At 45.2% G+C, this 15,000-nt stretch overlaps 1 protein-coding gene across 1 annotated transcript in view; it reads right to left on the reverse strand.

Annotated features, from left to right (window-relative positions):
- The window catches only part of LOC134452382 (cell adhesion molecule 2-like), a 666,831-nt gene that overhangs the window by 63,048 nt on the left and 588,783 nt on the right, over window positions 1–15,000 (reverse strand). Inside the window, exons 3-4 of the mRNA XM_063202746.1 lie at window positions 11,303–11,455; window positions 2,174–2,311 (exon numbers count right to left, since the gene is read on the reverse strand). Coding sequence (XP_063058816.1) covers window positions 2,174–2,311; window positions 11,303–11,455 — 291 coding nt within the window. The remainder of the gene's footprint in view (window positions 1–2,173; window positions 2,312–11,302; window positions 11,456–15,000) is intronic.

Here is a 15,000-nt window from a genome sequence, read left to right on the forward strand (position 1 = left end):
GAACGGTCATGCGATGCATCACAGCTGTTGTTATGGGCTCTTTTCACATGGGTATCGATAGGCATTGTAACCAGCACCATGGTAAGCTGAGCTCGCATATCTTTTGAGCCCTGACTCAAACTTGCTAGACGAAAACGAAATCACACAACGTGATGGCTGTAGTAATCTTCAAAGCTACCACAGCAATGTGTAACATTAACGTTTGGCGTTTATATCTTCAGTAGCTTAACAAAATCACGTCCATCAGCTGCTAGTCAAAACACTCCTGCCGTGACCGATAGTTAACTTTGCTAGCGGTGTTTCTTCATTAATTAGATCAGAAATCCAAAATCCTACTCTGAAACAGGTTCGTGGTTTGCTTACAACCTTACTGAAAAGTGACACGAATGAGATGGTGGCATGATCGGAGCACACAAAGTATGTTTTTGATCCGTGTGCTTTCTAGTCGAGTGTGCTGCTGCCGAGACCCTTCAAGGCAGACTATCCAGCTGCTTAATAGGCCTATTAGTCCGGTTTTAGGTAAAGAGGAAAGCGATTACCACCTGTTACATCGCGGGGAAACTTGCACCTTTGTCACAAATACCCCAGGCAATGTCCAATCTTATTTTAATAATAATACGACCGTATCTCGCTAACTACTTGAAAACATGCGATTTCAGCATTGAGTTCAATGGAGCGCTGTCAAAACTGTCCGAGGTTTGTCCGAGGTCGTCCTTTTGCTGCGCTGTGATTGGTCAGAAAGCACTTTAGGGCGGGCCTTAGCCAAAGGTGAATTCATGAAAAATTTCAAGGCACCCCAAACCAACAAGCCGTAACATGGCATCGCATTTGATACCACACAAGCTTAGAAAAGTAACACATTTGGAGACGTCACACGACCTACGTTCGAAGTTGCAGCTGACTGGGGCGACGTATATTTACTTTTATTGTGCGTAAATATATGGCAGATGAAACATTTCACTGACTAACATTAACTCATCAATTTAGACAAATATCTATTATATTACATAACTTATTTATCAGCCACGTTTCCCTGACACCCCTATTGAGAAACACTAGTATAAACATCGTTCCATGGTCAGTGGCTAATGTCACATGATGGTATAGACAACGTTCCATGGTCAGTGGCTACCTGTGAGCTCCTGTCAAACCAAGGGAGGTGGGTTAACCAGGCCGTTTGGGAAATGTTATTCCTTATCTTCTTGGTCAGATCAGAATCTCGGTACGAGATTTGAAAGTTGATGATAATCAGGCTAATGCCCAGTGCGGTAACACTTCACAATAACCTTCCGCAAAAATGGTTAACTAATGGTTAGCTAATGATTTGTTGTGCATCTATAATACTATTATAAGCATTGATATATCATTAGTAAATCAATTGTAAAACACTAACTAAACATTTGCTGTTGGCAATAACATTTAGGGCTGCACAATTATGGAAAAAATTATAATCACGATTATTTAGATCAAAATCACGATCACGATTATTAATCATGATTATGCAGCATAGCTTATTACCCCCCACCCCCCCCAATTTCCAGAGCGACATAATAATACCTTGCCATTAGTTAACATTAGTTAACATTAGTTAACCATTAGTTAACCATGTCTCAGAAGGTTATTGTGAAGTGTTACCGTCAGTGCCTAACAGTGACCTCCTGTCAAACTAAGGGAGGCGGGTTAACCAGGCCGTTTGGGAAACGTTATTCGTTATCTTCTTGGTCAGACCAGAATCTCGGTACGAGATTTGAAAGTTGATGATAATCAGACTAATGGTCAGTGCCTACCTGAGACTAGGGCTGCACGATTATGGAAAACATCATTATCACGATTATTTGGGTCAAAATCGTAATCACGATTATTAATCACGATTATTGTTTTTTTTTGCAATTTTTTTTGAAAATTATAACAAAATGAAATATAACCAAGAATGAATTGTATACGGCATGAGCAAAATAAAATGAATTGTAATAATTATGTAAAGGCAATAGCATGAAACGTAGGTGGATAGATTTCTGGCTAGAAACATCAGCCTGTCAGTATGTTCTGGCTTCAATGACGCTCTCGAAGGTAGGCCACTATTGCCACGATTAAATCACAATTAAAATCACGACATCGATATCACAATTTTATCACGATTTTCGATTATTTTCGATTAATTGTGCAGCCCTACCTGAGATCTCCTGTCCGTTCCTGAACCACCGGATGTCCGCGGCAGGCTTGCTGCCCGACGACTCGCACGTCATGGTGACCTCGTCTCCCTCCATGACTGGCTTGTTGAGGCCCAGGATCTGAGGCTCATCGGGGACTCCTAGGGGTGGGGAGGGAGAAACACAAATACTGTATATTAGGCAGCGATATATATATATATATGTAATTACAGTATATAGTACATGCCAGCACGGTCAGCACACTGTGTGTGTGTGTGTATGTAGGTGTGCGACTGTGTGTGTGTGCACCGTGCGTATGTGAGTGTGCGCGTGTGTTGTGTTTGTTACATTAGTAGACGCTGTTTGTGTGTCACTGTTAACTAAGATACAGTTTCCCTTATGGGAAAAATAAATACTGCATACACAGTAAAATAAATACAGCATACACAGTCCAGATTGAAAAGAATCATTCAATAGCCGCTAGCAGCACAAATGGCTCTGTAGTTTCCATGGATACTAAATAAGGCAACTAATTGAGATATAATCGCTGAGGCCACAGTTTGTTCACAGGAGTGATTTTCTTCTCCGGATTCCACCTCTTGTTATTAGCAATACCTCTTAAAATAGTCATTAAATTGTAACCACTTACTGAAAAAATAGCCAAATTGCATCACGAGAACATAAAGAAATCAACAAAATCATGGGTACATGTTTTGCAGCATGTTCAGTGAAAAGAGGTGCATGTTTTACAGTAATTGTATTGTGGTTCACCTTAAGGCGCAATCCTGTCAGTTTTATTACAGTGCCTTTCCAGTTACCCAAGGTCGCTTTACAAAAGGAGATGGGGCTAGGGCAGTGGTTCTCAAGGTGTGGTCCGGGGACCACTTGTGGTCTGCGACAGAGCCCAGGTGGTTTGTGAGGGAATTTCTACTTTTCCAAGATAAGCTATCAGTGGGCTATATTTGTAACATAATTACAAAGCTAAACATAGCTGAAGTGTTAGTTTCACCACAATAAGTCAGGCCTGTAAAGGTCAATAAAAATTGAGTGATCTGCACCGAAATTAACAGCGTCAAATTAGCACTGCTCAGCTGTCAGTTCTATTGACAGGTGGTCCCTGAACATTTTTAGGGGGACAAAGTGGTCCTCGGTCTGAAAAAGATTGAAAAACACTGGGCTAGGGGAGTAGAGGGAAGAAGAGAGGAGGGGGTAGAGGTGGAGTTGGGGGGGGGGGGGGGGGGGGGGGGGGGGGGGGGGGTGGGGGGGGGGGGGGGGGGGGGGGGGGGGGGGGGGGGGGGGAGGGGGTGGGGGGGGCAGAGTGGTTAAGGACCATATGCCCAAGTGAATAAATGTGATATCAGCTGATTTATAAACGTAGCCAGAAATAGTTGTTAAATGGTAAACACTTATTGAACAAATAACCAAATTACATCACGAGAACATAAAGAAATCAACAAAATTATGAGTACACGTTTTGCAGCATGTTCGGCCCAAAGAGGTACATGTTCCACAGTAATGGCTGGACTGGGAAAGAAAAAGGGCCCGGGTACTTTTGGCTTAAGGGGCCTCTCATAATAAACTGCACAGAACTGACTCACCGGTGGGCCCCGCACTCTCGTGGGCCCCGCACCCTCCTGGGCCCCTATTTTCAGAAATGTAAAAAAAGAAATATACATTTTTTTTCATTTCTGAAAATAGGGGCCCATGAGGGTGCGGGGCCCACTGGGAAATGCCACGCTATGCCAGATGGCCAGGGGCCCATGAGGGTGCGGGGCCCACTGGGAAATATCCGCTATGCCAGATGGCCAGGGGCCCATGAGGGTGCGGGGCCCACTGGGAAATGCCCGCTATGCCAGATGGCCAGGGGCCCATGAGGGTGCGGGGCCCACTGGGAAATGCCTGCTATTCCAGATGGCCAGTCCAGCCATGTTCGCCGGTAATGACGGTGTGGTTCAGCTTAAGGCGTACAGCAATACTGTGGTTTCCCAGCGATACGATAATTACTACAACAGCAGCACCGCGGAGGACATCACCCACAGGGTACAGGATACAGGATACAGGATACAGGATACAGGATACAGGATACAGGATACAGGATACAGGGTACAGGATAGCGTACCTGGCAACATATTGCACACAAGCACTGGTGCTGAAACTACCTGACTACAGTGCAGAATGAGTCGACGCAGGGAGACAGGTGGGATAGAGGAATGAGAAGAGAGAGGAGACACGCAGCGGTAGGAAGAGAAGAGGACAGTGGAGGTGTAGGAGGAGAGAGAGAGAGAGAGAGAGAGAGAGAGAGAGAGAGGTGGGATAGAGGAAGGAGAAGAGAGAGGAGACACACAGCGGTAGGAAGAGAGGAGGAGGACAGAGGAGGTGTAGGAAGAGAGAGAGAGAGAGAGAGGTGGGACAGAGGAAGGAGAAGAAAGAGGAGACATACAGCAGTAGGAAGAGAGGAGGAGGACAGAGGAGGTATGGGAAGTGAGAGAGGAGGTGAAAAGAGGAGGTGAAACATGAAAGTGAAGTGCACACACTGCACACTGCACACAACGAAATTGCATTTGTGCCTTACTCCTGCAAGAAGGCAGCCCCCAATGGTGCCCGAAGGTATACAGTGCAGGAAGAGAGAAAGGAGGTACAGCTAGGAAGAGAGCCGTGACTCAATGATTAGAGTGCTGGACTTTAGATCAGAGGGTGGCAGGATCAAATCCCACCTTGACTCGCACATTCATCCATGGCTGGTGCCCTTGAGCAAGGTACCTAACCCCACATTGCTCCAGGGACTGTAACCAATACCCTTTACCTAAAGAACTGTAACGGCTGTGATACATGTACGTATATTCCACACGCTGACCTGCTCGCTCCCCTCGTGTGGTGACGTACACTGTAGCATCGTTTCCCGGTCAAATTAGCTTAGCTTAGCAAATGCTGTGGTCAAACAACCATCTCTCTTCAATCACAAACACTGTATGTACAAATAAAAATGATGAAAGAGGAGCGAATATATTGGTCACCTTAACCCAAGTGTCATTTATTTGAAAACCATCAGTGAAAAACGATCGGCAGATTTGACACCACCGAAATCAAATCATTCCATACACCAGGAAGCACAATGTGGTTTACAAGCAAACAGAAAACAGGACAAAGCAAAAGAAAGTCAGTCAAAAAATGACAAATCTAAAACCATCAGACTGCATATAGAGGTAGTTCCAAACCTGAGGAGAAATCAACAAATAGGTAATAGTTTTAAAAAACAAAGAGAGACAATTTTGGTCCCCTAGGGGAAATTCTTTCTCTGCACTTTATCCCATTTGGACTAGTGAATCACATTGAAGTACACACACTAGTCCATAGCAGTGGGCTGCCTGCTGAGCGGCGCCCGGGGAGCAGTGTGGGGGTTAGGTGCCTTGCTCAAGGGCACTTCAGCCGTGGTTTGGTCGGGCATTGAACCGGGAACCCTTGGGTTGCCAACGAAGTGCTCTAACCACTGAGCCACGACTGCGAGGTGGCATAGAAAGCTGGAGGGAGATGCGAGATGGAGGCTGAACATCATCTCCCACCTCAAACAGGGTTGCCAGATGAGGCTGATGATTTCCAGAACAAAAAATGCTCAAAACCCGCCTAGAAGCACAAAATCCCGCCCAATTCTATTGATTTATATGGCAAAAATTGGGCAGGTTTTTCTGCTAAATGCCATTTAACCCGCACAAGGCCATCCTAAGCAGCCCAATTGTGCGGGAAACAGCCCAACCTGGCAACACTGACCTCAATGCCTTCACATAAACAGGCATGTGCACTCTGGACTCTGCTGCGTCTGTGTTTAATGTGCACTGTTTCAGGCTAGAACCATTGTGGGTACACAATAATTAAAACGTTAACATCATGTTGTGGAAGCTATTGTCTGCGGACCTACGTACGACACATTAGCTTTGACGATGCTTCTCTCTCTCTCTCTCTCTCTCTCTCTCTCTCTCTCTCTCTCTCTCTCTTTCTCTCTCTCTCTCTCTCTCTCTCTATTTCGTCCGCAATAAAATTCAATAATACCAAGTCCTAATGGTCCCCATCAACTCTGGATAATCAGATCAGGTAATTGGTCGTCCAATTAGCTTCGCAAATATGCAATTAAACAATATTTTTTGGGGAGCCGATTTCTAAAATGAAAGCCAGCGGCAGAGGCACTCAGCCCAGAACGGCATAAAAAATGCCCCTAATTTCATAAATGTGATAAATGGATTTTAATTATGATATCTGCAGCATCATGTTTTTCGAGTCATTTGTGACGTTGTAAATGGGTCTTCTGCAAAAGATGGATGAATTTGTCATAATTAGTACTGTGCATTAGTAGGAGTGCGAGCTTGTGGAGAAATGCCAGAGTGAATATTGCAGTGTTAATTCAACACTTAGAAAGTATTGAGGTATCAAATACACTCTAGGGCAGTGGTTCTCAAAGTGGGGCATAAGCCCCCCTGGGGGGGGCGCGGAGGCATCTCAAGGGGCCGTGTGACATCTGATTTTGAGGGTTTTTTTTTTATGATTTCTTGTCATGCCAATAAGTCAATAAGTTTAAAGTCCTCACCAACATTATATTGTTAATTGTCATCAATTTGAATAGCATAGGAAATGAATACACATCTGCATTCGACTGCAATTACTCTTTGTATAATCTCACTAGTCACCTTTCCTTTGATTCTGCGAAGCGATCGCAAAATCAGTCTGCGCGAGGGGGTGGGGGGGGGGCTCGGAAGCATTCAGACCCTCTGAAGGGGGAAATGATGGAAAAAGTTTGAGAACCACTGCTCTAAAAAGTGTTAAATCAGTGCTTTTCAACACTGGGGTCAGGACCCCATTTGGGCTTGCCTGAAATTTCTGAAAGTGTGTGAAAAAAAAGAATAAATATTAATATAACATAGGCCTACCTATTCACTATTCTCTACAATCTTAGGCTGTCATGAATGTCTATAGGTTTAACACCCTTGGAACTATGTAGCTCAGTCATGTTTTAATTTTTGTCATGAAAAAAATGTGTATGCGATACCCAGAAATTTTGGATGTCAAAATGGGGTCCCATGCCGAAAAAGTTCCACTCTGAACCACTCTGTTAAATCAACTCTCCAAGGGTTGAATCATCACAGCATTAACACAGCATTTACAGTGTGTTCGCAGTGGATTTTGTCAGAAAAGAGTATGAAGAATAGTAAAAACAAAGGAAATACGCCCTCCGTGCTTTTAATTTGACAATCCGGTGCAACCAGAGCAGGACTAAATAATAAGTGCAAAGAGAAAAGAGTCTGGTGCCACACGGATGTCTATTTTCTGTCATTTTATTTTTTCAGTGCAGAAAGACTAACGTTTCGACATGCGTCTTCATCAGAGTCCTCGAGAATAAAAATAAAATAGCAGAAAATAGACATCCGCATGAAGAATAGTATTGCTATCTGAGTTACTTTTGATGAAAACTGACCATGAACAGAAAGCACCTGTCAGTAGAGGTGTATGTCTTAAAGGGGGCTAATGGGTTCACACTATTCACGATGTGTTAGAGTGAAATAATTATAATAATTATAGAAAATAACAAGTTATTCAGTTTAGAACTAATAATTGGCAGTCAGGGTGCATGAAAGGGTAAAACACTGAAGTGGGAGTGGGAGCAAAGAGCAGCTGAACTTATACGGCTGAAATGGCAGAAAAACACACGGTAATACAATAGCAGAGAGATATTAATGAAATCCTATGGAACACACTGACATTTGCCATCCATAGCATTACACACACAAGAAAACACAAAGATGCACTCACGCACACGCACACACGCACACACACACACACACACACACACACACACACACACACACACACACACACACACACACACACACACACACACACACACACACACACACACACACACACACACACACACACACACACACACACACACACTCCTATCAAAGCGATGTTCTGTCCCCTCTCTGGAATAACCGAGTTAATTAATCATGTAGGCATCAAGAGAGGCATGTCGTGACATATTATTTTCTCTTTCTTCTCTTCTGCCTGCTTCAGCAATCCTCTTTTAATAGACTATACTTACAGGGAGTGTTTTACAATGCCACAATACCTTTCAATCCTACACAGGGCAGCTGACAGGGGAGCACAAAGGGGTCAGTTGTCCCGATGCCCAAGGAGAAGTGGGGCCCAGAATTGGGTCCCCATTACATTGCATATATTGGGTGGGAATGGGGGGGGGCCCTCTCAGATGACCTTGTCCCCCCGGGCCCAGCCAAAGTTGTCAACGGCCCTGATCCTTCCCACGTACAGTGCTCTTGATTCACAATGTAATGTGTGTGTAATCCATTATTCTGTTTGGTTTGCACATTCAGCTCCCTTTAAATAACATTTCGTCTTACTGTAGAATTAGAGTTTCTTGGCCACACAAATCTATAATCAAATGGCACTACGCTGCTGTCATCTGGTTTGGACATCAGCTTTAATGCACTGGGCAGGGCCGGATTACTGTGTAATGCACAGGCTAGATATGGCTGCAGCCTAGGGCCCCCACAGGCTAGATATGGCTGCAGCCTAGGGTCCCCACAGGCTAGATATGGCTGCAGCCTAGGGCCCCCCACCACAGGCTAGATATGGCTGCAGCCTAGGGGCCCCCACCACAGGCTAGATATGGCTGCAGCCCAGGGGCCCCCACCTGCCAGGGGGCCCACACAGGCTAGATATGGCTGCAGCCTAGGGGCCCCCACCACAGGCTAGATATGGCTGCAGCCTAGGGCCACCACCACAGGCTAGATATGGCTGCAGCCTAGGGCCCCCACCACAGGCTAGATATGGCTGCAGCCTAGGGGCCCCCACCACAGGCTAGATATGGCTGCAGCCTAGGGGCCCCCACCACAGGCTAGATATGGCTGCAGCCTAGGGGCCCCCACCACAGGCTAGATATGGCTGTAGCCTAGGGCCCCCACCACAGGCTAGATATGGCTGCAGCCTATGGGCCCCCACCACAGGCTAGATATGGCTGCAGCCTAGGGGCCCCCACCACAGGCTAGATATGGCTGCAGCCTAGGGCCCCCACCACAGGCTAGATATGGCTGCAGCCTAGGGCCCCCCACCACAGGCTAGATATGGCTGCAGCCTAGAGCCCCCAACACAGGCTAGATATGGCTGCAGCCTAGGGGCCCCCACCAGAGGCTAGATATGGCTGCAGCCTAGGGGCCCCCACCACAGGCTAGATATGGCTGCAGCCTAGGGCCCCAACCACAGGCTAGATATGGCTGCAGCCTAGGGCCCCCACCTGCCAGGGCCCCCCCACAGGCTAGATATGGCTGCAGCCTAGGGGCCCCCACAGGCTAGATATGGCTGCAGCCTAGGGCCCCCACAGGCTAGATATGGCTGCAGCCTAGGGGCCCCCACAGGCTAGATATGACTGCAGCCTAGGGGCCCCCACCACAGGCTAGATATGGCTGCAGCCTAGGGGCCCCCACAGGCTAGATATGGCTGCAGCCTAGGGCCCCTACAGGCTAGATATGGCTGCAGCCTAGGGGCCCCCACCACAGGCTAGATATGGCTGCAGCCTAGGGCCCCCACAGGCTAGATATGGCTGCAGCCTAGGGACCCCCACCACAGGCTAGATATGGCTGCAGCCTAGGGCCCCTACAGGCTAGATATGGCTGCAGCCTAGGGCCCCCACAGGCCCCCCCACACACACACACAGGCTAGATATGGCTGCAGCCTACACCTGCTAGGGGGGCCATGATTGGCCAAAAGTGAATAGTATACGACACTGTCTATGTACATTTGTTGCAAAATTTGCCTTCCGGGGGGCCCACAGCAACCTGTAGCCTAGGGGCCCCAGGCCATCTTAATCCGGCCCTGGTACTGTGACATCTGAAAGGACTTCATGTATGGCCAAGAAAAAGAAAAAAAAAAGTTAAAACCAAACTCAAGCTTAATTTTTTTTTTTTTTTTGTGAATACCGATAAAAGAATCAGTTCATAAAGAAAAGGACCATACTCATTAGCTTCTACTGTACTCACACTCAACACACTGTATTGGACCAAACCAACACGTTTTAGCGTCAAGTCGTACCATCAAATAGTCTCTGGTCTCTGAACGGAGCAGTTTGTGGGAAATCACGCTGCTGAAAATCAGACTGATGCTTATGTAGTGAACATTTAAGGCACTAAAGCGATCCCACATGAATGTCAGGGGGCCGGGAAACGTTTATTTCCCCCCCCCTGTTTTAAACCTTAACACATTAAGAGTAGACACAGAGTTATAAAATAGCTGTTATACCAGAATGGCAATGACCAAGTCATATTGCATTTCTAAAGGCCCTGTGTAATGTCATAGTAGTGTAGTAGTAGAGTTGTCAACTTTTCCAATGGCTATTACAGCACTACACTGGTGGACTGGCGTCCATTATGGGGCTACCAATAAGCATTAACTTTATAACTGTATGGTCAGCTCGCTGTAACAGTTGCAGTAAAACTGTATGGTAAGTTGTAACAGTTGGCTATAACAGTAAAACTGCGCTGTAAAAGTCAAAAAGTAAAACTGTAATCGTAAAACTGTACGATACTCTGTTAAAGTAAAACCTGGCATGTGATTATTGAGAATAATTGCAGACCTTTTGATAGACGGCAGCTTATTGGTGTGTGTGTGTGTGTGTGTGTGTGTGTGTGTACTCACTGTGTACGGTAAGGTATGCCTTGGCAGTCCTGATGGTGTGTGTGTGTGTGTGTGTGTGTGTGTGTGTGTGTGTGTGTGTGTGTGTGTGTGTGTGTGTGTGTGTGTGTGTGAGTGCGTGCGTGCGTGTGTGCGTGTGTGTGTGTGTGGACTACTCACTGTGTACGGTGAGGTATGCCTTGGCGGTCCTGATGGTGTGTGTGTGTGTGTGTGTGTGTGTGTGTGTGTGTGTGTGTGTGTGTGTGTGTGTGTGTGTGTGTGTGTGTGTGTGTGTGTGTGTGTGCGTGTGTGTGTGTGTGTGTGTGTGTGTGTGTACTCACTGTGTACGGTGAGGTATGCCTTGGCGGTCCTGATGGTGTGTGTGTGTGTGTGTGTGTGTGTGTGTGTGTGTGTGTGTGTGTGTGTGTGTGTGTGTGTGTGTGTGTGTGTGTGTGTGTGTGTGTGTGTGTGTGTGTACTCACTGTGTACGGTGAGGTATGCCTTGGCGGTCCTGATGGGATAGGTGAAGAGCGAGCAGGTGTACTCCCCCTCGTCATGCAGCGTCACCTCACTGATGCTGATGGTCAACTCGTGATATGTGGCACGCACCAGGTTAATACGACTGTCCCGCAGAGCTGAGGGAGGGAGAGAGAGAGGGAGGGAAGGAGAGAGAGAGAGAGAGAGAGAGAGAGAGAGAAAGAGAGAGAGAGAGAGAGAGAAAGGGAAGGGGTGGAGAAGCAGGGAGAGAGAGAGAGAGAGAGAGAGAGAGAGAGAGAGAGAGAGAAGGATAGACAGGGAGAGAGAGAGAGAGAGAGAGAGAGAGAGAGAAGGATAGAGAGAGAGAGAGGGAGAGAGAGAGAGAGAGAGAGAGAGAGAGAGAGAGAGAGAGAGAGAGAGAGAGAGAGAGAGAGGGGGATAGACAGAGATAGAGATAGAGATAGACAGAGAGAGAGAGAGAGGGAAGGAGAGAGAGAGAGAGACAGAGAGAGAAACAGAAACAGAGAAACAGAGACACAGAGAGTGATCACATTACATTACATTCAATTACTATTCGTTATTATTACACAAGTATGAATACAGTCACGAAATGCAGTTAAGCATGTCATGAAAAGTGCAAATAATACAAGTGCAATAGTCAAGTCAAGTCAAGTAGGTTTTATTGTCAATTTCTTTACATGCACTGGTCATACAAAGAATTTGAAATTACATTTCTTGCTTTCCCATACAGACATAGACTAATCTAGGTAAGGACATAGACAGTATAGACATAGACAGTACTTATACATGGACTTAAGACAGTATGGACATAGACAGTGCTCATACAGACATTTAACCCTTGTGTTGTGTTCGTAAGCTGCATACACCTGTGGTGTTCGGGTCATTTTTGACCCGTGATAACAAAACTCAGCTATAAAATACCTAAAAACACTAGTTATCATCAAATATTGTTTTTCATCTCATGGCTAACTTGGTATATATTGATATCCATGGAAATATTACTTGATGTATTCATCTTTTTGACTTTAAAGATCTTTTATCTTACATTATGCAAATCGTTTTTGATGACCAAAACTATCAAAATCTGCATAAATTCACTATTAATACCTCCCAAAGTGATACAATTAGTGATTATGTTGTCCATGTATTGCATCTGATATGAGAGTACAACAATCCCCAAATTTATTTTATTCGGTTTTCTGGAGTGGCATTTGTGGTGTTCGGGTCCAAACCAACCCAAAGATATTTATAGCAGGATAAAGACCAAAATGTTAACTAAATTAGTTTTTTCAGTGCATAGAATTAATTAATCTTTAAATATGTTGACTTGGTGTTTTTTTTCAATATGTATATGATTTTAGTGTGGTAAATATACAAAATAACAATTCTGTCAGAGTCACAGCTATTCTGCCAATCTAATGCAAAGGTATTGGAAATGAACACCTCAATGAACATGAAAAAGTCACACTATCCATCTGAATCCCCTATGCCATGAACATGGACCATTATGTCATTGCCACATCAACTTTATGGAAAGTATAAGAGCAGTTCTATAGGTTTGGGTGCCATTATGAATTTTTTATACGTTTTTTGGAAAAAATAATGCGCAAAAGGGTATTTTGCAAACAAATGTGCAAAAAATCTCATTATATATAATGCAGAAAATGGATTCCCTGACCATGAAAACATATGAGTAGACACCAGAAATACATCTGTACTCCTTTCACAACAGGAGATATGACATATTGTACTGTATGGGACTGTCCGGCGGCCATATTGGATTTGTAATATCAAAAAGCTGTCAAAAAAAAAGTTCAGGCAAGAAATATATTTTCCTCACCATAAATCACCAAACTGAAGACAAAGGGCAACCAACAGCTTTTCAGAAATGCATAAAACAACCAAAAAACTATACAGGGTCAATTTTGACCCCCGAACACCACAGATGTAACTTTTTTTTTTTTTGGACCTTTAAAATTTACTAAAAAAAAAATCATTTTGTGTTGAAATGATTGTGACTGAGGATTAGATGAAGCCTTATTCCAAGAAAATAAAGGAAAGTGTGTTTTTTTCACACTAAAACTTGAAAACGGGTCAAAAATGACCCGAACACAACATAAGGGTTAAAGTGCAAGACTGGGCAACAGAAGACTTGTAGAGGACATACATTAAGAGGTATTTGTTGTGCTTTTGTGCTTTTCCTAAAAAAGTCCTTTATAGCGTTCTGACATGGTAATAGTAGCATTTTGAAGAAAAATAAATATTAAAAAAGGTCTGTCAAGTACACCAGCAGCAGTGTGTGTGTGTGTGTGTGTGTGTGTGTGTGTGTGTGTGTGTGTGTGTGTGTGTGTGTGTGTGTATGTGTGTGTATGTGTTTAGTGCAGGTAGAAGGTGCGGTGTGTGTCTTGTGTGTGTGTTCGTGTGTCTGTGTGTGTGTGTGTGTGTGTGTGTGTGTGTGTGTGTCAGTGTGTGTATGTTTGGGTTTAGTGCAGAAAGTGCAGTGTGCTTGTGTGTGTGTGTGTGTGGTGTGTGTGTGTGTGTGTGTGTGTGGGTGTGTGTGTGTGTGTGTGTGTGTGTGTGTGTGTGTGTGTGTGTGTGTGTGTGTGTGTGTGTGTGTGCATGTTTTGAGTTAGTGCAGGTTGAAAGTTCAGTCACAAGTATAGTAGTGCAGGTGGAATGTTCAGTCGCAGATATGGTGGGGGGGGATGGGGGGGGGGGTTGTCAGTGGCCTTGCTGGCTAGAGGCTGACAGTGGAGGGAGAGTGGGTTGAGTGTTCAGCATCTTGATCGCTTGGTGCATTGTGCTGCTCGCCAGCCTGGTGGTACGGGAACGGAGGCGCCTGTACCTCTTTCCAGAGGGCAGGAGGCTGAACAGTTTGTGTGCAGGGTGGCTTGTGTCTTTGATGATCATCAGTGCTTTTTGAGGCGTGTGGTGTAAATGTCCTGCAGGGAGGGGAGTGGTACTCCAATGATCTTCTTCACTGTGTTCACAACACGCTGGAGTGTCTTCCTGTTTTTCTCCGTGCAGCTTCCTCCCCACACTGTGATGCAGTTGGACACGACGCTCTCTATGGTTCCTCTGTAGAATGTTGTCATGATGGAGGGTGTAGCACTTGCCTTCTTTAGTTTGCGCAGGAAGTAGAGACGCTGATGGGCCTTCTTCGCCAGTGATGTAGTGTTGGTGGTCCAAGAGAGGTCGTCGCTGATGTGCACTCCAAGGAACTTGGTGCTGCTCACTCTCTCCACAGCATCGCCGTCGATGGTCAGTGGTGGCAGTTGTTTTTGGACCCTTTGGAAGTTGACAACAATATGATGAACACTCTCATGTTAACAAAGTATTTGATCTTTCAGTCCTCTTAACTCACACCAATGGTCTCTCAGTAATCATTTCTCCTCAGCTTTCATCCAAAGCCTCAGACCAAACAACATACGAAAAATAACAAAAAAGCAGATGTCAAGTCTTAGTCAAGTCCTCGATGAGCTTGCTGGAGGATAGGCGTGTGGTGGGCACGATTCGTGCATGAACATGTTAATAACATGCACATTTCATGTCAATTTTGCACATGTTAGAGACTGCTGCCAAAACGCTTTCATCCAAAGCTTCAGAGACCGAACACACCTACGAGAGATAACAACATGCTTCACTTCACTCGGCAGAAAAGGTCTGTTGTCAAGTCTTACTG

Source organism: Engraulis encrasicolus, chromosome 7 (genome assembly GCF_034702125.1).
Source record: "Engraulis encrasicolus isolate BLACKSEA-1 chromosome 7, IST_EnEncr_1.0, whole genome shotgun sequence".
In the NCBI taxonomy this organism is placed as follows: domain Eukaryota; kingdom Metazoa; phylum Chordata; class Actinopteri; order Clupeiformes; family Engraulidae; genus Engraulis; species Engraulis encrasicolus.